General features: G+C 49.8%; 1 protein-coding gene across 1 annotated transcript in view; it reads right to left on the bottom strand.

Moving 5' to 3' along the window:
- The window catches only part of GRIK4 (glutamate ionotropic receptor kainate type subunit 4), a 218,513-nt gene that overhangs the window by 13,858 nt on the left and 180,187 nt on the right, over positions 1 to 24,468 (bottom strand). The window contains exons 11-13 of the mRNA XM_067310109.1: positions 16,544 to 16,651; positions 15,273 to 15,476; positions 5,708 to 5,821 (exon numbers count right to left, since the gene is read on the bottom strand). Coding sequence (XP_067166210.1) covers positions 5,708 to 5,821; positions 15,273 to 15,476; positions 16,544 to 16,651 — 426 coding nt within the window. The remainder of the gene's footprint in view (positions 1 to 5,707; positions 5,822 to 15,272; positions 15,477 to 16,543; positions 16,652 to 24,468) is intronic.

Raw genomic sequence — 24,468 nt, 5'->3', positions numbered from 1 at the left:
ATAATTCCAGGATCTCTCTCTTCAAAACAAGATTTCTTCCCCATACAGAGTTATCATATTGTGTGCAGTATAAGCATGCGAGTGAATTGGATAGGAATAAACCATAGAAGAGATTACATTCTTCTTTTGTTCTTTTATCTTTTTTGGTTAATTGCTGCCATGTTCTGCTCTTCCTTATATTCTTCCCAGAAACCCAGAGATAGACAAATGATTACTACAGCCAACAACTGGGCCTGAACCAAGGGCCTTCAGAGCCAAAGATACTGTTCGAAACCACACACCCAGAGTCCTCGAGGGATTCACATTTCCCATAAAATCCTTTGCTCACCTTGCCGGAGCTCCTCTTGCTACTTCAGAGGGGAGAGACCACCTCACGAGGTTGTGCAGGCTCCCACGTGCAGTCAGGCTGCAGTCTTCCCTGATCCCATCCAAAGGATTATGGGCGTCTTGATGTCTATTGGAAGCCTAGAGGTAGGTATTGCAAAAGCTCTTCTCTTTACTAACTGCATGGTTTTCCTGGATGCCCCACAGTCCCCTGCTTCCCTTTTTCATCTAGAGTGAGATTGGTTCAATTACCTCTTCTTTGCAAGCATTTTCACACTCAAGAATGACACGTGGCCAGGGGCTCCTGTAAGGTGCCAAGGGCACCTTCCGCCCTTGGTCGAGCGAGCTGGAGCTTCTCAAGCAGAAGATTCCTCAAAGTGGCATATACTTCCCTGGCATCCCAGAGCACGTCAACAAGAAGAAATTCTCAAGCATTGCTGGGTATCAGCTGAGGCTCCTTGTGAGATGTTCTTGCAACAAAGTTCCTTTCCGTAATTAGGGCCTTGATGTCCTCTCTATATTTCTGGGGCAGTTTGTCAATAAATTACACTCATTATGGAAATTGAGTTGGAAGCTTTAAATTTCAGGCTTGGCAATAACTCTCTCCTGTGACTTTAAAGTAGTAGTTGTTCTGGTGCTTTTCAGCTACAGTCATTTTCAGGCTGCTGCTACATATTCTTTTCATTCACAGTAGTAGATAAGAATAAAGATACTCTGTTCCCATGGAGGGTGCAAACTCTCTCTTATCTGTCTGTTTTGAAGATGGGAGTGACAATATCTGGTGTCTGTCAGATATTTTTAGCAGGTCCCAATACAGCTTTGTTAATTGGAAGAGCTATTTTTCCTGGAAGAGAAATGCTCAAAATGTCCAATAATTGATGAAGGCCTCCTGCAAAGCCTCAGATGGAAGCAGGAGAGATTCATTTACCCTCTTCAGTACTTCCTGGAAGTCTTTATTTTCAATCAGAGAAGACAGTTTTCTGCAGGGAGCAGATACCAGTGACAGAATATCCTGAATACACAGGGACATCAGGAGGAAGGAGGAGGAGTTGAGCTACATGGTATGCTCACAGATCACAGGCCCGTAAGAGACCTCCCTGCCTGGCCTGCAGAATCACACACACATACAAAAAACAGCCTGAAGGGACTCCACAGCCTGTCTGTTCCCTCTCGCAGAAACAGTCAGCTGTACCTATGTCATTTCTAATAAACGTTCCTAAAAAGGTAGGCAAAAGAGCCCTCTTCTGTCTCATTAAGTCAGAAGAAAAGAAAGAGAACTCAGCCAGGAAAGACAGAAACGTTGACGAGCACTAGCTTGTAGCTCTGTGGAGGACAGGCATTTGGCATCGCTGAAACAAAGCCTGTGTATTCTGGGATGAAACAAGTAGAGCCTGATTCCTCCCTCTCTGGGATCCTTTGCCCCTGGGTATACGAGCAAAACCCAGGCACGAGACGCTGTGAATGCTGAGGCTAACGTGGGGTCACCAGATCGGCCACAACTGACATACCAACACGCCCCACGCTCCCAGGCGGCATCAGCACGCTTGGGGCCAGCGGGTGCCTTACACCTCTGTTTCGGTCCAACGGGAGGTTTGCTCACAGAGTAGCGCAGGTTATAAGGAGAGGTGCTGCCTTACAACCCTTCCGAGGTCCAAATTGGCTGTAGAGTCTCCTTAAATTGCAATGAAGGAGCTATTCATCCTGTCCTCCTCATTTTATACATCTTCAACAGCAATCAAGTAGAAACACTTTAAGCCTCAGTTCATTCGGCCTAAACTCAACTATCCCAATGTACTCACCAAATCCACATTGTCTCGTCTAAAGGGACAGTAAGGACTCTCTAGGGCTGATGAGCAAGACTCACGTGCTAGCTACTCCCTCATTCCCTCGCATAGTGTGGGCATTCAGCGCAGAGGCAGGTATGGGAGTAAAAGCTTGCGTATGCCACAAATAAACTTGACTTTCAACATATCTTTGCACAGAAATGGCACTGGGCACCTGATGTCAGCCCTCTGCCAAGCAGAATGATGGCTCAGGGCTCATCATCTGTCTCCTGCCTTCCACAGATCCCACAAGCTGGCCAGAGTGGGAAAATAATAGAACAAAGAAAGCCTTTTCTTTTAGCAGCCCGCAAGTCAGAAAGCCTATTAGAGTCCCCGTGTCAGAAATCCATACTTGATTATATCACAACAAATGAAATTGAGAAAAATGACAGCCCCATTTAAAGCTGCCATATTTGGTTATGTGTGATAAGAGAGACATGCAACGTGGTGACTGAGTTGGGGGAGGAAGGAGGAGAAAAGGAGGAAGAAATCATTTGCAGCTAGAGTTATGTGGAAATTAAAATAAAATGTCATCATACTGGGAGGCAACTGGGGCATGGAGGCAACTCCTCAGCCACAGATTTATTTGTGGTTGCTTATTAGGCAATGTCTGATCTGCGCCATGATTAACATATGTCAGCTGTAATTTTTGACATTGCAGAGATGTTTGTTGGGGTGGGGGGAGGAAGGAGAAAGGAGAGGATAAGACCAGATTGGGCTGTGGGGCTGCCTTCATCTCTTCCGCAAACCAAATCCTTAAAGGGAAACCAGAGCAATTAGCTACCTTGCCTTTCATTGTAAAATGAATACTTACCAGTTTAATTAGTAAATTGCACACAGCTCTCAGATACCGCGCTCACGCTAGGTAGGAAAAGTCTGGTCAAAGAGGGGTCAAATGCTGGAGAGGGAGGAGAGGGCTTGCAAGACTTCCCTGCTCTTGGGCAAGGCATGGGGAGAAGCTGCACGGATCCCTCAGCGGTCGCTCCTCCTGGCCTTCACACGGCAAAGCTGCAGGAAACCCTGCACCTGCAGAGAGGCAGGGTTTCCTGTGGGGCGACACGACCGACTGGGAGAGGCCCTGCGTTTCCCTCGCCATCCTACCCGAGGTTGCTGGGCAGGACCACCTGGACGACTCCAACTACTGCAAATCCGAACTGGGTCCTTCATGATGCAACTGAAGACCAAGTCCTGAATGATGGCAGGGGAGTATTTGCCAAACACTTCTTAGACTCTGTAGTTATTAATCCTGTTTAGTTTGGTAAATGCCCGAAGGCCAGACTGGAACATGGCCCTATCGCGTTATTGTTGTACTACTGTTGTATTGTTATTGCAGATGGTCCCTGCCCTGAAGAACTTGCACTCTAAGTAGATGTGTCAGACACATTTGTATCTAGCTTGCACAGCAGCAACAGCAAACGCCTCGCACTTATAGAGCAAATTACATCCAAACCCTGTACTGCTACTCTTGCATTTTCTCCGGCGTGGAGCTACATCAGCCTCACGCTGTCCTGAGGAACGATGCCTCGTTAAGGGACTTGCTCAAGGTTATAGTGGAAAATCAGAGATGGAGCATGCATGTTACTCAATCCCCAAACTTCAAAAACGTGCGTGGAAGGAGTTGAAGAAAACAAGAAACTCAATTAGATTTGCAACCAAGCGACATTCGCAGAAACACTGTCGGATACACGGGCAGCTGGGGCGGGAGAAAGTAAGTGACAGGAGAAGGGATATTTACACATATTTGATCACTGGAGGAACAGAAGAGTCTGAACCTTTCTGATCAGTTAACTCATTGATCCTAAATTCTGCATGTATCAGAGGAAACGGAATTTTAACTAGATTTTAATTACTTGTTTGTTCTTGGCAGGAGAAACTCAGCAGAGAGATGTATGTGCAAGTTTGTTTATGCTCATATTGAGCACTGCATCTTTAACAGCCTTGTGATTTGAGCGAGGGGGCTGGGAGAGGCAGCTCTAATTGTTTTATCCTTTCGGCGGCTACTGTTGAGCTGATGGGAAAAACCAAGACTGTAATTCTCATCGCATTCGGCATCATACAGAGCACATGCTCAAAACACAGACTGGGAATAACACGACATCCTGTTACCAGCGACCTCAGAGCCAGAGCTTGCCTTCTGCGACCCCTGGGAAACCGTGCGCTTTGCCTGGCGCGCACGGGTGGCACCGGGGAAAATCTGTCCCCTTCTGAGCTCTATAAAGAAGCGAGAAGGAGGAGAAATGGGAATCCAGCATCTAAGCGCTGTCTAAGCAGCGGCACGTGCACGCGTGCATCGCCTGGGCAGGCTCCCGGGGGCTCTGCCGCTGGCCCCAGGCTGCGCAGCGCCCAACAGCGACCTGGACGGGCGTCCCGCTTGGCTCGGGTACCGCCCGACCCGGCTTTCGGGAAGGCGGCACGGGGGCCAAGCACGCTGCTGCCGGCGTGGCAGAAGATGATCGAACGCAGCAGAGCCAGTTGCTAAACAACCGCGCGCCTCCCGTCCCCGCACCAAGCGCAGAAGCGACGGCGCCCGACGGCACCCGCGCGAGGCAGGGCACGCGCCTGGCCGGCGTGCGGAGGCACCAGGGCCCCGCTGATCTTCAGGGCCAGCGGCCTGGAGGAGACCAACCAGAAGGGCAGGACCGCTGCGGGCGGGCAGGAGCGGATCCCAGAGCTGCACCAAGGCAGGCCCCGCGCCGCCCGGCACTGCGGTCGCTGGCCGGGAAGGGGCAGCCCCCACCCCGAGGAAGCACAGCGCTGCTCCGGGCGCACGGCGCTTCGGCGAGGGCACAGCGCATCAAGCGACCCCAGATACCTGCCCGGCCACCAGCCTGATTTTTCCCCCAGATCTGAGCACGGAGTGGCTGCGCATCAGCACGACCGGGAATGCTGCCGAGATAAGCGCGTTTGGGCCGTGACTAACGCAGCTTTTCCACGGCTGTCCCGGGCTTAGCCCAGCCTCCCGGGCAGGCTCCCCGCAGCAGTTGCGAACGGACCTGAACTCCAGGCCATTTCCGATGCCGACGCGGAGTCACAGAGCTGCACGGCCGGGCTGCTGCCCCCATCCCACCTATCCTACCTGGCAGCAAACCTCCCGGCAGCGCGGCGGGTGCCAAGCCACGCTAACGCAGTCGCACGGCTTGGGCTGGGCCTGAGGCAGAACCCAACAGGCTGACATCTGCCCATCGCGCACCACGCAGCCACCCTCCGACGCGGGAGGGAAAGGGAAGGGGGGAGGAAGGGGTTGGCAGGGCAGGACAAGGTGGCGCTCAGCTGACCGTCCTCTGTCCACAAAACTCCCCGCGATGCCCCAGGGCGCTGCATGCCTGGGGAGGACGGGGAAGGGGAGCCCACAGGGCTGGAGGTTCGAGCGATAGGGACTGAAGCCGAGACAAGGCAGAGGGAGAGAGAGAGGGAAAAGAAGGAAATAAAAGGTCCAGCACATTTGCTTTTAAATAAGAAACCAAAATATTGTGATGAGTCATTCATTATTCTTCTAGAACTAGGCACGTTTGCATGCAAATAATGGAATGACATAAACGGTTATAAAGTAAGTCTCTTACCATATGAACTCGGTAGAGAATGCTAATTCCCAAAGTCATGAATGGTTTAGAGAAATCAATCACCTTCTCCCGCTCAGCAGTAATCGTCAGCCCAGCCACCGCCAGATCGGCTTTCTGAAGAAAGGAAAGCAGAGAAGATGAGGATCGCCGGCCCGGGGAAAGGCTGGGGGCAGGAAAGCAGCAGAGCCATGCCCTCGGTAACACCGGACGCCCCGCTCCGGCAGGACGGGCAGCCCAGCCGTCCGGGACGGGGCGCGCGCCGCGGGCGAGACCCGGGCTCTGCGCACACCAGCGCGAGTTCGGTGTCGCCCTCCGTGCGCAGACCCGTCTCTCCCTTACTGAGGGCTCTGAACAGTAACTCGTATTTGTTGAATGCTTTAAAACCTGGCAAAACAGGGGCCATCAAGGCAGTAACTGTTGTACTGATCTGAAGAAACAGAGAAACTCCCTCACTCCAAAGTGCCTGCTTAGCACAGGTGCCCCCTTCCAGACAAGACTGTTACTTGTAAACACCACAGGTAAGAAACCGTAACACAGCAGAATCATTACCAGTGTACCCTGAATTATGAAGTTTAAAAGCCTGCCAACCACAGACTTCCAAAATTGCAGATCAATCACCAAAAAATTCAGGGGACCGGCAAAAAAAATCCCAGATCGACTTGCAAAGCAAATGAGATTAAGGAAAAAAAATAAAAAGAATTTCTTCCAAGGTTAATATCCTTGTAATATAGATAAGGGATTTGAATTTTAAATATTATTTTTATTACTATAGCTCTTTTAAGGTCTGTAATTGCTTTCTGTAGAAAATGAAGTCTCCTCCATTCTCTTATATATTTGTTTGCCTGCTTTGCAGGAGGGTGATTATACACGTGGATAAAGAGAAGCAGGGGGAGCACAATTTGCCCTTCTCTGTCCCTGCATTTCATAAGATCTGTGCAGAAGCCAAGGCACCATCAAGGCCTGAAGACTCAATAAAGTATGCAGCTTATCTCCCAGGATCCATGCCCTAGTTGTAAATGCACCGTGCAAAGGCAAATTTGCAGGTCTGCTACTCTTACCATGCTCTCTGAATCTGATGCTCCTGCATCATTTTCCTCAAGAAAAATAGGATTAATCACCTCCTGGCAGAGGTTCTCCAGATGTTTCTTTTCCTTCCCCTCCCAATGCACCTGCCCATTTAAAGGCAAGCAGGGAGAAAGGACCAACAAAAAGTAGGAGCTTTGAGAGCAAAACAAAGTGCAGCATTACTGGAGCTTGCAGGAAGAAGAAAAGGGAATAGAAAGGCTAAGAACAGCAAAACTCCACATAAATAAATAAGGTGCAGGGGTCAAGGGGAAGGTGATCTTACACAGTCCATGCGGGACTGGTTTATCGGACAAGCCCAGTACCAGATTTTGCAATTGTTTGCAAGCAGCTATTAGGGATTCCTGGAGGTTCAGGCTGGAATGAATTACAAGCTAGGGAGAATTTCCGCCTAGCCAGACATTTACCCACAGGGTTTTTAAAAGGCACCAATAATCATAGCATGGTATGTGAGCATTTAAGCCCTATGTAAACACCAGCAGATTACAAAGATGGGATCAATTCATCTATGGAACATGGCACATAAGGAATTTTATCTGCAGGGAAAGCCTAAAACTTCCTAAACCTCTCTTGTCTGTACTTAAAAGGGTTTGCAGGTACTGTTGTCCTGGGGAGAGCTCTACCAGCAAACCCCTCAAGGAGATACAGCTTATTCTGACAACAGCTTTCTTCTCCCAGTTCTCCAAACTGAATACAATTCTACCAGCAAAATCATAGACCCAATACATGTCAAATACGCCACATCAAAGATGTTTCTCTAAGCTCTAAGTCCATTTTCATCCTCCCCTCCCCTCCCGGGCCAGCATAAAGGCTCTGTGCAAAGGAGCAGCGCGGCCCCCACCGTTTTCCCAGCTCAGGAGCGTTACAGCCACCTCCTGGCTCAGCTCCGGCCCTTGCCTGGCCTCCCATCCTCTCAGGGGTGAGAAAGGGATACCACCAGGGAACTCTGTGCACTCAGTTATTCCCCCTTTGGGACCTTTCCAGATCATGTAGGCAGCAGCATCTTGAAAGCTGCTCTTACCTACGCAAAATATAATGCAAATCCATCCCCCTCCCTTTGCCTGCAGAGCTGAAACTCAGCACAACAGAGCTCCCCTTTCCTGGGCACATCGTGTTTCGTGCCCCAGGTCCTTTCTCCAGAGGGTCCTGCCTTTCCACCCTCCACAGAGGTGCAGCCAAGACCCTCGGGCCTTATGGGCCTTAGACATGGAGCATTTTTCCCCGAGGCCGGATGGGGTCAGTGCAAAGAATTATCCAGCACATCTGGGAGCACAAAAAGACACCAAGAGCAGCTTGCTGAGCCCAAGGAACAGCATGCACTGAGATGATGAAGTGACAGATGGTGGTCTCCAGGCTCTCAAGCCTCCCCACCCACAGGAGCTTTCATGTGATGTGTCTGCTACCTGCTCCGACTTGCCCCGCAGCCCTGGCAGAGAGGCATGAAGGCCGTCAGGGCCTTGAATTCCTTCCACTTGCTCCCTGCCTGGTCAACTTTGGTCCTTTCAAGACTTATGCCATCGGAACTCACAGTAGCTTCCAGGCTGCTCTAACCTATGTGCAATTCAATGCAAATCTGTCTTCTCCTTTGCCAGATGCTTCCCGCAGCAGAGACCTGCGGTCCTCACAGCTTCATCTGACTGTGCTATGTCAGAGACTGACTTTCTCTCAAGGCTCAGAAGTCATGCAAGTTAAGAGCTGATTTCTGACAGCAATAAACTTTGATCTGGGAATCGCATGCAACGTTTTCTCTGCCTGAATACCATCCATTTCACGCTTTCAACTTTGCTTCCTGATGTTTACAAAGCTTCCTGTGACTCACTGAGGTCAGCATATCTTAGTTACAGAGGGAGCTTTGCAAACCCTGGCGCTTCCACCCCTCCCCACCTGAGCACAGGCAGAAGTTAGCATTTTATAGACTACACAATGCATTTGGGGGAGGAATGGGTTTTACTTGGCACTTCCACACTCTGTCCACACCCTGGTGCTAGGGAAAGAGGGGAAATGGGAGGCAAAAAAGGGGGCAGGGGGTGAACACTGCATGATTCTCATCCTTCCAGTGCATGCTGTATTGCAGCTGTAAATATCAGCACGAAACAGGCTTAGCAAAAGACCCAGAGCATTAGGGGAGCAGAGACAGATGCTTCGTTAACAAAACACTGCTTAAACAAGGGCAAAACTCTCGCCAGAGCAGAGGAAGCCCAAGCGGGCTGCTGTCAGAGATAAAAGCACGACCTGCTGTGACTATACCTGGCATTAACCGTGGGTTCTGCCTGCACGAGCAGCGAGGCTGGTGCTGTGCCGGAGAGGATGCTAAGCACGGGGGCTGAGCCGGGCTCCGGAAGCAGGAGAACAATTAAGCATCCTTAAGGAGTAAATCGCAGGGATTGCCTGTCCTGAGGAGGCGGCTGCCTCCTCGCTGCGGATGCTGACAAGGCTCATGTTGACGCTAATGGTGATGAATGGAGCGTGACGTCAGCCCTCCGCTTGGCACGAGAGGATCCCGCGGAAGGAATCCCACGGCACTCGGTACCGTCCGGGAGACGATCCCTGCTCTGGCCCTGCAGTTATTCACAAGCCTCCTATTAAGCTACAGAAACAAAACGCAACGAGAAAGTCCCCGTGGCTTAAGGCTGCCTATAGCTGCATATGAAGCACAGGGAAAACAGCTGGAATGACAGCTCTGGAAGCACTTTCAGGAGTGTGATTCCCTGGCTTTTAACAGGACCTCAGATCCTAAACCCCCTGGGTGAATATGAGGCTCTGCTTCTCACCAGCACTGTCCACAGAGAACTGACAGTACGGTCAAGGTCAGGGAAAGCTGTTTCTTACCCTGCTTACAGTGCTTGGCCCTGGCTCCCAGGGGGCTTCAAAAAACTGAAATCAGAGTTCAGCCTTCAGGACCTACCTGATTTGATGCTAATGCCCCCCCCCCCCCTTATGGACCAGTTAGCAGGGACATTTGTTGCAGACACTTGCTCCACTGGACACCTGACTAGACATGGTACTGAGCAAGTTGCTGTGGGTGCCCCTGCTTTGAGCAGGGGGAGGCTGGTCTAGATAGTCCCCAAAAGTCCCTGCCAACCTCAGCTATTCTGCACGGTTCTGTGAAAGAAGCACCAGCTCACCACGCGGCAACTGCTCTCAGACTGCAACAGGCTCAGACTGGATTGCAACCCAGCTGCAAAGCAATCGGTTTGGTGCACCAAAGAGATAGCACACAGGTGGACAGAACTAGAGCATGAAATCACAGCACTCAAACCTGCTCACATGCATGTGATATTTTGTACCTCAGGATGGGCTGCTTCAATAGAAACCGCAAGGACCCTGACCCCATAAAGCACACAGTCTGGTATCTCTATTCCTCCCTGTCCCAGCCACTCCTTCTCCACCAGCCTTCAAGTGAGACAACACTAGCGGTTGCATGGATGAGCTTCACCCTGGCTCCTGAACCTCAGCCTCGTTGCTTTGCTTTGCCAGTAGCCTGCATGCACCCCCTGGCCCCTCGAACATTTCTAGCACCGCAGCAGACTGCAGTCTTCGGCTGGAAGGGGAAGACTAGAGCCTCCCATTCCCCCGGGCAGAAGGCTTTGCTGCTTCACCTGTTTTGCACCAGGCTCCTTTCCAAGCCCAGCACATGTAGGTAAGGCTCATTTCCTGCCGCTCTCATCCTCGCCTGCCCGCAGTGCAGCTCTGGTTTCCATGGGCTAACAAGCCTGCCAAAAGTTCAGGGTTGGTTTGCTTTTTAAAAGCACAGAGCGGTTCAGCTGGCAGCCTGTTCACCTGGACAGTGGCTCACGCACGTCCAAGCGAGTGACGGAGCAGCCTATCTGTATCTGCACGTCTGTCCGCTGGCATTACGGGAACGGCTCCGTCACCCGATCAACATACGGATTGCTTCTGCTCCAGCTGCCTATTTGATTTGACAGGAGCTATTTTGGGTCCCGCGGTCCCTCCTGCTGGACAAAGCAGGAGCCAGGTTGGGCACCTGGATGTATATTCTTGCATTTAAAACCAGGGCCAAATAAGGGTTGCTTGCAACTTTTTTTTTTTTTTTTTTTTTTAAAAGGATGTGTGTGAATTCTGCCATATGAAAAGTGACAGGCTGAAAGCCCTGCAGGCTGCAGCCCTCCGTTTAAGCCAGAGATGGGGATGGGACAATCAGGAATCAGTGCAGACTTCAAGTCCACCATGACCTGGGCAGAGGGCGACTACCTCTAGGAGCACGAGGAAAAAGTCTGTGCCTGGTGTCCACCTTACCGCGAACAGCCAGGATGGGGACCTCAAGGCACCAGGAGGGAGCCCCAGCTCGCCCACATTGCACGGACCACCTTAGGCGCGATGCTGGCAGTCGGCAGCGTGATGCAAACCTCGCTGCCCACCACCACGCTGTGTTTGCTCAACAGCCTACGCTACCTCACTTCCCCTGCTCGCCCGCCCTCCCTCCCCATCCTCCTCAAGCCTTCCATGTCAGCTTTGCCAGCGCAAATGCAGGCAAACAGGCTCCCCCTCACTCCCTTCACCCACACGCAGCTTTTCTTGCTGAACACCAACACCCACCACCAAGCGGAGAGCAGGACTCTGCCAATTTTGAAATAACTTCTCCCTCCTTTCCCCTCCAATCCCCTTCCTGCCATTCCCTGTCTTTGGAGCAGATGAAGGCAGAGGGCCTCTATCTGATTGCAAAACACCTCACGTGCACCTGGCTGCCAGCAATGAAGCTGAAACGTCGACCCCGAAGCTTTAAGGCCCTTTCAATTCTTGGCGTTGCTGCTCCCAGGGTCAGAGACGGTTCTCAGCGGCGTGAGACCAACAACCTCTTCTGTGGCAGCGCCAACCTTGGGCCTCGGCACGAGAGCAAGGTGCTCTGGGCAGGGGCTGGTGCCCAGTGCTGGCACCTAACAGCACAGGGGGCTGATCCCTGACTGCAGCAGAGCAGAGAAGTTTCTAGGAGGTTTTGTAGAAATGCTGCAGTTTCAGATGCCTGCCAATAAAGCTTCCTGGCAAAACCAAGCCAACCCACCCCCTATTAGCTTAACTCTATGCTCCATGAGCAGCTCCGAGACGGGTAAATTCAGGAATTGCTGCTGAAGGATCTCTCGGGCACAAGCCCATCTCTTCCCAGCCAGGACAGCAAGGGAGTTAATCACCGAAGGCTCACTGCAAGTTGACGTACAGGCGCTGCGTACAAGCCACGACCAAGACAGCAAATACAGCTGTACCAAAAAAAAAAGAGCAAGCTGTCACATTGCCTTGAAAATACATTCATTGGCTTGTATCGGACTAGCGAATTCATTCCAGCTCGAGGACATAATGGAAAGAAAAAAAAAAAAAAAAGAGGAGACAACCATTCGGGACTCAAAGCAAGAGACTAGACTGTAACGGGAAGAAGCGAGACATAATTCTTTCAGCCCTTCTCTATTGTCCCTGAAGGCTATGACACTGCACAACAGGAGACAGCAAGATTTACCGTTCCTCCTTGTTTCCTTGTTACAGATAGCACGCATGTAAAGTGTCACCTGAACTGCTGGAGATTGAAGTCTTCTATCCCAGGACCTGGCAAGGCTAACGGGAACTATACGCCATCCAGAAAGTGGTTTTACGCCCCTGCTCACTCAAGGAGTTAAGAAAGGAGCTCAGCCTTCCTGCCCTCGACTCACAACTGGACCAATTAGCTCGGTGCTTTCCGAGTTTGTGACATCTTTCACTCAGGAAGGGGTGACTCCTTCCAAGTGGTTTTTCCCAAGCCAAACCTCCATCAGCTGATAACAAAGTTTACAGGTTTCCCGAGTCAAACCGCTGACCTAGATGCAGGAGTATCTACAGCCCTTCCACTAACACCCCAAGCCATCCCGGTCCCCATGTTCCTTAGCTCTTAATTACTTTTGTGAGCAGGTCGATAAGATATGTACTTGTGAATTTGGGTCAGCAACAAATTTATGTTTATATAGCTTCCTTCTCAATCATATTATAGTGCACAATTAGCTGTAATAGAATTTTCAGCACATAAGAATAAATCAATGGCTGGTTAATTTAGAAGCAATAAAATGAAATGCTTTTCCCATATAGCCTATGGTTGCTCTGAGGACATTCAGTGCCAGGAAGATTACAGAGACAAAAAAATAATAATAATAGTGGAAAGGTACTACATGGACCTGGGGAATTTACGGACCTTCTGGTCAGGCACACTAATCAAACCTCATGTTTCTGACCAACCAACCAGGGGCAGGTAAGAATCACTTTCTTACGCTAATGCAGCAGGACACGAAGAGTCAGGTGCAGAGCTCTCACTTGTGGTAGGAGGATGCTTTGAGCCCTGTGGTAGGTCTGTGTCCTGACCAGCATCCTGCCCATGCCAAAGGCTGCAGAGGGGTAAGTTGGAGGCAGAACAACTCAGGGAACAAATCCACTGAGAAAGCACGTAAGCCCCACATACAATCTCCTGGCTCTATTTCAAGTGGTCCTTAAGGTGGTTTCACAGATGAATAAGGGGCTGGGACAAGGACAAACTCCCTTCTGGGCTATCACAGAAGAGGGAGACCCTGTAGGGCAGTGGAGTGACCTCAGAAAGCAAAATCCCAAACAATCCCGAAAAAAACACAACAGCACGCACACGGCCCAGTCTGCCCTGGCTGAACTGAGTCAAAGTGTCAGTTCTCGGGAATGATCAAAAACTTGCTGAAACCATTAGAAGAACTCTAAAGGGTCCAGAAAGAACAAAGCAGAGAAAGCTTTTTCTCTTCTCCAGTTTTTGATTCAGCTTCACACAGGGTTTGCCAGCTGTCCTGCTGAAGCAGAAGCAAAAATCCTCCTAAATAAGGCTAGAGCTGAAGAAGAAACAAATTGTTTCTATGTGAAGATGAAGTTAAAACACTTATCTCTACCAAAAAAAAAAAAAAAAAAGTCCTCCAGAAGCTCCCATTTAATAGAGAGGCACTGCCAAGGTTACAGGCCAAAAATCTGATGGCTGTTCCTTCCCTTTGTTTGCAGAGATCACACACTGCTTTGCGTGCCTTCCTTCTTGCCTCCCAAAAGAAACATTGCAGAGCTGATTTATATGTATTTGTATATGTACATACATATATTTATATATCAATACAGATGTATAAAAACTATGCCAATAGCCCAGAGCATTTGCAAACAACTGTACAGAAAACTCCTTAGAAGAGCCAGACGGAGGTGGAATTTCAGCTGGCGCCAAATGCTATCGCTCTGCTGGGGAGAGGATGATCTGGGAGACAGGACATTGGTTAAGGAGGGATTTTGAGTCAGTAAATTCTCTGTCCTGCGCGACCCTAAGTCACTCATTCAGATCCAGACTCGTCTCACGCAACTTTAGACACTTGGCTGAAGCTCTCTATTCACCAAGGTCTCCCTCGATAGCCAGATGCGGTGGGCTGACACCTCTTCTAGAGATGCTTGTGGCCAGCAACTGCGCTAGGAGCCCCGGTTCGTGCCAGAGGGGACAGATCCAGGCCTTAGTTTCCCTGCTATGCAGGAGAACATACCACCAGCGTGAGGATAATTATGGGGTGGCGCAGGTGTGCCTCTGACCGAGCACCGCGTGTTATCACAGACAAACCTCGGCGCAGATTTGCCACCAGCTGAGAAACTGTCACCGGGTTCTCATAGGTGCTTCAGTAATAACAAGGCAGTGTAGAAATTGGTGAGCAGGGAAGTATCGGTTTAAAATAACATCAATCTTAACGTTAGCTTTGGCTAAGCCTACTTTACTAAGACTCTCAGAGCATCTCGGGAACTCTATTTAAGCCTCGGGATCCCTGGGGAAGGACTACCTTTAGCTGCTGAGGAAAACAAGGAACAGAGAGGGGGCACAGCCTGAGCAAGCACACACGAACGCGGAATTGTTGTCAAACCCGGAAAAAGCATCATGCTGTCAGTCTAGCTGCTGTGCCGCAACACCTCGGATCAGAGCTGTGAAAAGAACTCAATCTACGTATTTCAAGCAAACAAGAATGTTCCCCTCCAAAAATGATACTCAAAGTCAAGGAGTTGAAACAAATCAGCCAAAACTTTTCTGGGCAGAAATGCGATGTTTACTCCCCATCCCAAAAGTCTGTTTCTGTAAGTTTTCTTCAGTTTCCACCAACCCCCAGAGTCTGCATAGTTGCCTATTTCAAGTTTTCATTGATTTTTCTTCCACTGAGAAAAAAAAATCCATTCTGTAACCAGCTCTTACCCAGGGATCTCAAATTCCAGCCCTATCTTCCAGCAGAAGTGAACATCCCCTAACAGAGCCCCCTGACAGGGGTCCTAACTGGTCTACTTCAAACACTTTCACATTGACACAAATGCACTTGCAATTAGGAGACTCCATTAAATCGAGATCCTCCTGTCAGAGACTCATGAATGAGCTAAAACCCGAATCCGACCTTATCATCTCGGAGCGCTTAATGAAGCATCAGGGCTTTTCACTGCCAAGTCCCGCTAGAGCACAGCTAAAAAGAACGGCTAATTCACTTACCCGAGCAATCAGCTCCCCGACCATCCCTGTCCACGTGCCATTCGCCTCGGGGACTCCATACACTCCATCGCCAACAAGGTGGATCTTATAGTTGAAACGCAGGATCTCTGCCAGCTCCTTCAGCATGTCCACGCAGAAGCCCTCATAACGGTCATTGCCTTCCAGCTCCTGATGGTTCCACTTCAGCATTAAGTAAGGGTTTTCCTGCATCGAAACTGGGCAGCTGTCATTCCCATCTTAGCCGAGGAGTCCCACCAGCACGGCAGTGAGCCGCAGGGACAGAGGGGAGCAGGCTTCCTGGGGTGCTGGGATGGCAGAGGCTCTGACAACGCGCACCCAGAGCAATCTCCGGTCCAGATACGTCCCTTTCGACCACGGTGTAAGGGAGCCTGAAAGCTGCTGTAAGCCATCCCTCGGGAACCCAAGGGAGCGTAAAGCCAGCAGAGTCATTTCTACACTGGTATTCATTAGCCCCCGCTGTGTCAGGAATACACAGGAGACACAGCAGATTTATCCCACTTTAGGGTATGAGTCAGAGCTCAGGGATCATACTTCGGTCATTTTTTCCAGCTAGCAGCTCCTAGAGCAGCCTGGTGACTGCTCTGAGTTACAGCAGGACATAAAGATCCCATCTTCCTTTGGCACGGGCAGGAAAAAAAGGCATATAGCCAGTATTTTTCTAGTTTGGCCTCTTTTTCAGACAAACTTAGTGGGAACAAAAGCACCCAGAGTGCTTCAGGATTTTCAGTGTCTTTAAGAAGGAGCAGAGGCACTGGAAAAAATCAAGGGATAGCCAGCAAAGTGCTGGACAGGAAGCAGGTGGAAGGGGAATTTTGTCATATGAGGACAGTAGTGTCTGTAGATGGGGAGTCTCAGGTTACACCCCTCTTAGGCAATTTTAGTAATTTTATGGGTAGAAGGGACAACTGTCCCTTCCAACTTACCAGCTGTACGCAGAACAAGAACATCATTCACAGACGAATGTAAAATGGCAACTTATCCCCCTCCCAGCCCTCTCCCCAGCTGCTTCTGAACTCATCAAATATCATTTCCATATGAAACATCAACTTGAGTTTAATTACACTGTCATGAATTGTCCTCAGTGCTGTAATTAGAGATTTGATCGTCTGTTCTTTATAAAATCAGTGTGCAATGCTGCGTGTTGGGGGCAGAGGAGACAGGAGGAGGGAATAATATTCTAGCTGATTGACACCCCTAAACACTGGGCTGGCAAAGAGCTAATGGGAACTGTAGGTGACCCTCTCACTTACCAGGATGGTTGTGACAATGAGCGTGGTATTGAACAGACTGTCTGATACGTTAGAGGAGAAGATTCTGTTGTCCATGCTGAGCCCTTCAGAAACGTGCCAGTGGCCAATCTGGAGAGATAAACAGCACGATAATGAAATTTGCAGGGCAAATACTGTACGCACCTGCCATATGGCCGCGGTGACTGATAACCATCAAGGCAGCCCTGTAAAAGGTATTTAGGAACGCTCCATTACTTTTATGACGCACCCCAACTACGGTACGATGGGCAGATCGGTCCCCTGCTGCGCAGCCCTGGCGCACCCCCAGCTGCGTGACGCCTCCAAACTCGCCCCTGCCGTCCCACACGTCCGCACCGCAGCTGCGGCCGAGCCCCGCGGCAGGAGCGCGCTGCGCTGGCAGCAGCTTCCTGGGGCGAAGCAGCGTGCGGCCCTGTCCCCAACATGTCCCTGAGACGGGTCCGTCTCACCCAGCAGCCCCACATGGCCAGGGCCGGCACCTTCTCCGCACTCCCCGTGCTATGCTATCGGAAGCCTTTCCTGCCCATCACACCAAGGCAGAACAGCCAGGTAACAGCCGTAGGATGAAGACTTGGTCTTCGCTCCCAACAGCGATGCATTTCTGCTGACCCCTTCGCCTCCCCACTTCTCGAGGTAAAATCCTCAAGACGGCATGGCACAGGAGCATTTGGGAGGAGGCTGCTGAGCAAGGCAATGCCATAGCCCTGCTCTGACTCGGCTACGCCATCCTTTTTAAGCACGACAGCCAGAGTTCATCATGCGGAGCTCTTTCACTGTGATGCCACGCACAGATATTCTGTAATACTGACACAGTTTGGAAGAACTTCAGGAAGTGCTGAAGCCCACTGATTTCACGGTGAGAGCCCAGAAATGGGGAGATGGGGTTGCTGCCCCCAACTCCTGCACTGCCTTATGTTGTCTCTGTGACTTTTAGCAAAGGATTTCACCTGCCTGAAAGCAAGCATAACCTCTCGCTCTCCTCCACAAAGTGTCGTTAAAAGCTGGTATAGACCACTATCACTCCTCATAGGAAAAAGCCACTTCAAAAGGACTATCACAGCAACACAGCTTCTATTGCTAAGAACCAGAGACCAGTGGCATCCATCTGGGGCAAATGCCTTCTAACCTTGACCAAGTATCTTCACCTTAACAGCAGGTATGAAATAAAACCATGTCCTCAGCAATGCTGCACTGTGACTCATCTGTTCTCTGCCCGGTATAATGGATCCCAACTTCTGTGATTAACTACTCAAAACCACTTGATTGAAGCTCGTCACGCCCAACAGCTTCGTGGACAAGCTAATTCACCTCATCCAAGCATCCATGTCACTGCAGGAAACCAAAGTCATGCCACCAGGGCGAGAGAACAGTTCCCCCCCAGTGCTCAGAACATCGTGACTCAGCTGTGACGCAACATAACCAGCTGCTGACTTTAGCAAGGAGGAGGAATATTCACGAAACCTAATTTTAACTTCCAGAGCCTCAACTCCCTCAGAGCACTGGACAGGGAGATCAGCACCTCCAGCAGTTAGTTCAGAGCATGTGCATTAGGCTCCCGCTCTCTTTTGCCCTCTGCATGCTGAAGAGCCGGCCACAGAGCAGGTCCTTCATCGTCACTGAAGCTAGCTGCCACAGCCCTTGGAGGCAGCTGGTGGCACCAAAACGCTAGGGTGTCTTCAGGGCTCCCCTGTCACCATAGTACCAGAGCAAATCCGTTCCACAATTCCCTCACGCTGATAGAAGCGGTCTCAGACACTATCAGTCTAAGGCAGGTTATCCTTTCGCTGTGCCACGGTTGTCAGGGTGGTAGGAACAAATCAATTTTTCTTCCTTCAAAGAGTAATCTTATTATGTTCAAAGAGGTGGGCGGAAGGTGAGGCAGAGCTAAGGGCCAGGCTAGTGCATCACCACGGAAATGAATGGAAACCACGCTGATATACACCACATCAGGATTTACCCCATGTACTCAGGAGCTCTTCTTGGCAGTGCTTTTCCTCTGGCATGACAACCTCAGATTCGCTTCCCACCTTGTATGCCTGAGCCGAACACAACCTGAAACCGCAGTTATGCTGCTACACTGACGGGCAACTGAATTGCTCTGGAAGCTGGAAAAAGGGCCAAGTCCTTTCTTTTCCTGGTTGTAGGTTCAAGTGACTGAAGAGCCTCAAAAAGCTTTTGCCATCTCCGAACCCTAAATACAGTCTCCTCATCTCTAGGCACAGGAACAAGTGAGCAATGGGGAGTACAAGCAAGACAGGTTACACTTCGAGTCTCTGCAGAAAGGCACAGAAAGCAACAGGACAGTCGCATGCATTTCCCTCTGCTCCCAGGCTGGGGTAGAGACATCCTGATGGAGCTGCATAGGTAGAGCCAGCTGAGTCCCTAGAGGAGGTCTTGTTTACTCTGCAGATAACACAACAAAGATTATTCCTCAGAGTTGTCAGTCCAGCCCCTTCTACAATACTAATACCACTCTGCTAAAAGCACTTGTCATGGCAAGGACATCCGAGCGCTTTGCAAGCATTAACTCTTCAAGGCTCACCACCAATATCAGAGGCACTGAGGGCTCATTAGCCTCGTCTGACAAACGGGGAGATTGAGGCAGTGACGGATGTGTCAGAGCGAGCTGGGAGCAGAGGCAGGAGCCTGTTGTCTTGACAGCTTGTTGTGGCTTAACTACCAACCAGCTCGTATAGCAGCATGGTGACATTGTAGCGCAGGACGAATCTCTGGGAAGGACAGTCCCAAATCAGGAGATTTACCGTTTACTTCATGGACACAGAGTACTTGAAGCACAACTTAAACTGGCCCACGCAGGGACTGTACAGGTGCAACAGGATGGATTTTATCCGGTCCATATTCCCCAGCTCTGCACAAAGCTCTTGCTGCGATTGCCAAACAAAAGACCCTCTGCAGCAATTGCCTCTCTGAGCAAGTGATCAGTCATAAGCACTGCCTCATTTTTTTTCTTCCAGATTTCACCACCAGAGATTAGTGACAGATTAACTTTAATTTCAACAGCCCTCACTGTTCTCAAATTTGTCCCTCCCCTGCTGGCATATTGAGACTAATTGACTGCCTCCTCCTTTGACAGCGCAGTGGATTTGACCTTGCTTTCAACACAGCACCAAGGCTAAACACTTCTATGTGCTGGGGTACTTCCACCCTGTTCTGGGCTTGTTCCAGCTCACAGCTGACCCCCTTGACAGTATGATAATGACACTAATCATCTCCTCACATGGTTTGGTGTTTCTGAAGTCTAATGTGTCAGAAGATGTCTGGGATCCTCAGCTCTCTCCCTCACTGCAAGACAGATGCCAAGGTGATTTTAATCATCTCTACTTACGTGTAAAGGACCTCTGAAAAACAGGAAACATTCATCTGCAAAACGCTTTAGAAAACAATCAAATGTTCTACTCAGACTTGGATAAGATGGCCCTGTTGTTAAGGCTCTGGACTAGGACTCAGGAGTTTTTAGGATTAGGGAGTTTTTAAAAGAGGATGTGATTGGTCTGTATAAATACAGCAGGTGGAGGAGGTCCATAGCAAAGGGTAGAACAGCTTTTGAAGCTAAAATGATAGTGTTGGCACAAAAATAAATAGATATAAACCAGCCAGGAATAAACAAGCTGAAAATTAAAGGAGAGTTTCTAATGATCAGAGGCACTGAAGTGATAGAGTACCTTTCCCAGCAGAGCAGAGAGCGCAACACAACCACCCGATTGCAAGCTGGAGCTCGATACCTTTATGAAAGGGCTAACACCACCTGGCAGCATGTGACAGCCCACGGCCCAGGAGGAGAAAGCTCTCTCCGTTCCCTCAACCTCTCCGGCTCGCTCCTGGCACAGCCGCAGACACCCCACAGGGGGAACAAGCCTCCGTTGCCCGTCCTTGTTGCAAGGGCTGCAAAGTGCCTCAAGGCAAAAGGTGTTTCTTGTTACGTGTCCTTGTTACAGGCCAGGAGCTAACACACAGTTTCAGGGCAAGCCAGTCCAAAGAGCAAGCACTTGAGCCTGGAACAAGCAAGAGAGTGACATTGCTTCGACACTTCCCCGTCTCCACAGGTAGGCAAGATTTCTCAAATTAGCTGCTCCGCAACAGGCGTTATTGGAAACGATGACACTTCAAGATTTCTCTTTGCTGTAGAAAATTACCAGTGCCTAACGCGAGGCGAAGTGTGGCGTTCCAGACTCGCTTCTGTAATCCGTTCAGCTCCTCCAGATCAGACGGAGCCACGCTAATGACGCCTGGGCTTTCAAGCTCCTTGTAGCATGGGATGACAAAATACCACTCAAACTAATGACGCTAACAGTCTTCTGCTTGGTGCCCCGCAGGCCTGAATGGCAGCTGATGGCAGGGAGAGGTGACATGGCAAGACCTCTCCATAAACTTCAGAGGCACTGGGGGCACTTACCACCCCCACTCCCACAACCAAGAATTCACGTAAAGCCAGTTCTGAATATGGATGTCTTAAAACAGGCAGGAGACTCCCACTGCAAAAAAGCCAGATATCATCTGGGCTCTGCATAGCAGCCTCTGTCCTGAAGATTGCACTCATGACCTCCCTGCTCCTCTGTGTCCCCAGGAAAAGGAAGGAGTGCAAATGCAATAATTTCTCATCAAGTCTGCATTTGGAAATCCTCGTTGGTGCTAACGGGAAAGGGACTGTTCCGGTAAGAGATACAATTAGATAGGTACTTTTAGGTAGGTGCCTTTATCAGCCCAAAGAGGAGGGGATTAGCATCTTCGGGTGGAAAACAGGAGAAACAAACAAAGGAAACCCCTTAGAGGACACGGCACAAGTCTGCCACATGGCTGACGCTCCTGAAGGACACTGGAAGACTGATGCCAGCAAGGCCTTTGCAGAGGTAGCATGGGACAGAGAGAGCCACCTACTCAAACCTGTACAACCCCCTGACACACACGCAACCCACCTCCGAGGCCACGCACCGACCCCTGCGGTCCCCTTCCTTCCTAGGCATCCCATTCGGACAACATGATTGACACCCGGCTTAGTCCAGAAAGGACCTGACGGGGATGCACTGATTTTGCTGGGTCCTGAGAGGCAAGGACCATCGGCTCTTTGCAGGATCTGTCCCTGAATTCTTGCTAGGGGTAATAACTAGAGAAGAGCAAGTCCCATTGAGACTGATTAGCCACTTACAAGTTAAAAAGTTTGGATGCAGCAGGGATCATGGAGGGTCTCGGAGCAATCAGCCGGTAACTCATCTCCATACCAATTAGGCACCCCCCTGTCACCTCCACTGCTCTGTGTCAGGACATCCGCAAAGCCTTTTAGCTAAATAGCAGCTAACCAGCCACATCTAGGACAGGGAGAGAACAAGGGGAGAGCAGCTGGAGTGGGGGACAACACGGCCATTGCGGGGGGCTAGCCCGGAGAGCCGGTTCCTCCACTCCTCCCTGCCTTGCCTGTTTATACCTGCTCTCCTGGGGTCCTATAAATGACATCTCCTCTTCATTCCCCTTCTCCTGTTACGCTGCCAAACCTTAGTTCTTGGTTTACTGCAAATCACCAATCAGAAACCTGCTGCAATGTTTTTTTTAAAGGGGGCAAAGAAAGGGAAAAAAAAAAAAGATGACATTTACAAACTCGGTCCTTGTCAGTTCTATGGATCACTGACACATTAATGAGTCCGTGCTTTATCAGGCATCCTGTGAGCAGAGAGCAGCTCTCATATGGCTGGGGAAAAATTTCCACTAGTTAAGCTAAATCAGGAAAAACACGTTTGGTGCGTTACATAAATATATTAAAAATTAAATGCCAAAAAGCCCCGTCTCTCCCTGCCCAAAAGTAATAGCAAGTTTGAAAATCTAAGTGTCTCTAATTTGTTTGCTGGCTGAGATCTGGATCAGCTTCAAGACTCGGTGAATTCTCTATCAAAGCTGATGAGCTGAAAGTCCCTGTGGCTTCGATAGATGGAAGGAGAGAGAGAGAAAGAGAGAGAAATGGGCAGAGAGCGTGAGCTTGATTAAAAAAAGGAGGGAATAAGAGCGTTTCAAACAAGAGCCTGTGCAAATCAGTTAATATGACCCTCGGGAACAAGATTTTCTCCAAGATGTGAATATTTGTTCCTCACCCCATCACCTCATGGTGGGTTTAATTAAATGATTTCTAATGATTTATTCAGTTATTTTCAATACAACAAGCCTGGATGGCTGAGAAGAAAATAACCATCTGTGGCATGGCAGAGTCGCTGCAGCCCCAAGGCCTTTGGTTTCCCTTTGCCGTGACGGGGAGGGGAGAGCAGGGGCAGGACCATGCAGGCGGCCGCGCCAGATGTCACGCCCGAGCCTCGTGGCTCCAGCTGCATCTGCAGGGAGTTCGCTGGGAAAAGCTGCGGGACTCGGGACTGGGAGATGTGTTTTAGAGACTTGGATGGGGCAGCCTGACCTTAAGAAATGCCTGGAGGAGCTTGCATCCGCACGTTGCCTCTCAGCCAGGCGAGGGGTCCCTGAAACAGGGCTGTTTGTCAAGGAGAGACCACCCTGCGGAAAGGCTACCGCGGGAATACATAGCAGTTTTATGAAGAATAACTTCACCGTGATGGGTTTCTGACAGGAGAGGGCTTGCAGCCACCAAACACCCCGACCAGGCAGTAACACACACCAAGGGATTTCCCTGTCCTTCCAGCACCTTGTTAAATGTGACTTGAAGTAATTTATCACCACTGCTCTGATAGGAAATTTGAAAAGCTTAGCCCCAATGCAGGTTTCTTGAGAACCTCTGAAAGCTGCTTATTTACTGATCCATGGTGCATAACAGATTCCTGTCAGATTGGGATTGCTGAAGAAGAGCTGAGACTTTTGCCTCAGAAGAGATGGGCCACAGATCCCATTTTCTTTGGGATGTACCATCAGCCACTGCACAGGCAATGCTCCAGCTGCCTCCAGCTGCTGGGGTTAATCCCATGCTACCACTCATCCTTCCTGCCTGGGGCATTTTGGGAACACAGGGCAAAGCAGAGAGATAAATGTCAGATGGGACTACAGACCTCCCACCACAGGAAAGGTCTGGAACTAGCACCACTCCCTGATCCTGAAGCAAGTTTGCATACTCCTCTTTCAGGAAAATACAGCTACAGACAAGGAAGACTGACGCTGCATCATCTGAAACACAAGCAGAGGCCCTTATCCATCACCTCTCAGAGAAGGTCTGTTCTTTAAACAGGGCGACTGTGTAGCAGAAGCTGTTTAATCATCATCAGCTGCATATCAATGTTAAGTAGACCTTGTCAGTAACAGGCACCTTCCAGGATCCTTTGCCTGGTCTCCATAACAAAGAGAGTGCTTTCTTTTACAGCTTAGAAAATCAGCTGCCTCCAAACTGTAAAGACAGTTATCCACCAATGGTAAGAAAAACTGACCATTTCTGTCATTGAAGTGAGGAGCTGAGATGCATCTCCGTGGAGTTCTTGGAGGAGCACTGATCCAAGAGGACCTGTACATTTAAGGTGAACTCCCTGCCACATTTAAGCACATTAAAAATATAGCAATCATAGTGGGTATTAAAGCTTTTGGTTCCCCTGCTCCAGCTGAATAGATGCTCTTACTAATGCAGATGGGCTTGGACTTGTCACTTTTACTCAGAATATGCTGGATTCAGGAAATGATTAAAAGGGCAATGGTGCTATAAGAGACCTTACTGTGGAGAAAATGCCATCCCGATCTTCTGCTCACTCACAGTGAGCTCAAGGCAACATCAAAGTTGAGCTGTCGCTTGACAGGTAAGAGCTGGCAGGTAACATTTCTGCCAAGGCTAAAATTGGCCGCTGCAGAAGAGATTTCCTAATGCCAAAATGCTATGTTGGTGTGGGGTAAGATACAATAGCTTGTTCTCTATGGTGTCTAGAAGAAGTGGCAATCTCTGAGAAAAGGGAAGGCATAAA

Source organism: Apteryx mantelli, chromosome 23 (assembly GCF_036417845.1).
Source record: "Apteryx mantelli isolate bAptMan1 chromosome 23, bAptMan1.hap1, whole genome shotgun sequence".
Lineage (NCBI taxonomy): Eukaryota > Metazoa > Chordata > Aves > Apterygiformes > Apterygidae > Apteryx > Apteryx mantelli.
Note: the sequence above shows the minus strand (reverse complement) of the source record. Positions and strands in the feature narration are given on the sequence as shown.